This window comes from Sceloporus undulatus, unplaced genomic scaffold, assembly GCF_019175285.1.
Source record: "Sceloporus undulatus isolate JIND9_A2432 ecotype Alabama unplaced genomic scaffold, SceUnd_v1.1 scaffold_23367, whole genome shotgun sequence".
Classification (NCBI taxonomy): Eukaryota; Metazoa; Chordata; class Lepidosauria; order Squamata; family Phrynosomatidae; genus Sceloporus; species Sceloporus undulatus.
Window position 1 is genome coordinate 1 of NW_024826282.1, and position 1,566 is coordinate 1,566.

A 1,566-nucleotide genomic window follows, 5' to 3' on the forward strand; every position below is an offset into this window, starting at 1 on the left:
AGAGAGAACTTTGTATCTTGCGCAGAAAACTCTGTTCCTTGTGCAGCAGACACAATTATGTTAATAGAGACCACATTTTTCTGTGCAAAAGACTTCACACACATTTCTGCACAGAGGCTGAAGCAGAAATTGCGCAGAGAGCTTTCTGTTTTCCACAAAGCTAGGAGAAGATTGTTGCAAAGCTTTGTCCATGTCTACACCAACATTTCCATCAATGATGTCCTCTTAATGGAGGGCTGGCTGACATTATCCAAGACAAGGCCCAGTATCCAGGGTTCTTCTCTTCCAACCCTTCTTTTCTCAAGTTTCACAATGGCTTCCTTGCTGCTTCAGCACATCCTGCTCTTTTGTGGATGCAGGCTCTTTTCTCTGAAGGAGGAGCCCAATTCACTTCCAGGTGCCCACAAACAGCGAGTATGGTAGAAACTGGTTGACATATGCCTATCTTCTACCTTTTCTTCCAGCTTGCCATTACCTTCCCTACCTTGATGGAATACATCCCTGGACCTCACCACCGCATAATCCCTGGCATCATCAGGAGCAAAGAGTTTGTCTTAGAAGAAGCCAAGGAGCACCGGGCCACGCTGGACCCCAGCTCCCCTCGGGATTTCATTGACTGCTTCTATATCAGAATGGACCAGGTGAGACAGAGAATCAGGACAAGATCCTTGGGCCTGAACTATCCCAGGCCCTCAAACACCAGCGGACCCAATGGCTGTAGGGGAGGCAAATTTGCTCTTGCACCTTTGCACCTCTCTATATATAATTACTTGAAATGGCTTCTGCTGCTGCACTTTGCTTGTAGAGGTGCATCATGTGTCTCATAGACATTTCATAGCCTAGGGGCATTGCCTTCCATAGACAAGGAGAAACACAAGAAATGGACCACAATGAATCCATGGGGAAGAGGGGGGTTGTTAACAAAATGGCTGCAATAGGCAATTCTTACATTTCTATGACCATAATTCACATTGCTAGGAAAAACACAACAATGTGTCTGCGTTCGACATGGAGAACCTGGCCTTCTGCTCGCTAGACTTGTTTAATGCAGGAACAGAAACAACCAGCACAACTCTAAGATACGGACTCTTGATCCTCCAGAAATACCCAGAAATAGAAGGTAAGACAGGTACAGATGCCCAGGCCAGCTGCTTAAATCCCTGCTATGGAGCTGTGTCAGTTAAAATGGCACAAAACCCACGGAAAGACAAGCTATCATTGTCCATGGGGTCTGGTGGCAGCAAGGAAGCAAATTAAATGGGGAAACCTAGTACTAATGGCCAAAAAGAGGACAAAAAAATCATACACCGAAATGGCTGCCCAAAAGCAACACATCAGAGAGTATTCAAGACACTCAGGCGCCAGTCGCTCAAATGCAGACATCTATGAGTTCTCTTTCAAACAGTATTGATAGACTTACATGTTGCCCCCGAAAGATACCTTGGACTGAAGTGTCTGGGTACATAAAAAACAATCCTCTGGTATTATTATTATTATTATTATTATTATTATTATTATTATTATTATCATCATCATCATCATCATCATCATCATCATCATCATCAT

At 44.1% G+C, this 1,566-nt stretch overlaps 1 protein-coding gene across 1 annotated transcript; it reads left to right on the top strand.

The window, feature by feature from the left end:
* Positions 1 to 83: 83 nt before the first annotated feature.
* LOC121918674 (cytochrome P450 2C42-like) lies at positions 84 to 1,468 on the top strand. The gene is made up of 2 exons (XM_042444691.1): positions 84 to 641; positions 979 to 1,468. Exons 1-2 carry the CDS (start codon positions 438 to 440, stop codon positions 1,255 to 1,257), a joined length of 483 nt encoding a protein of 160 aa, XP_042300625.1. The 5' UTR covers positions 84 to 437; the 3' UTR covers positions 1,258 to 1,468.
* Positions 1,469 to 1,566: the final 98 nt, after the last annotated feature.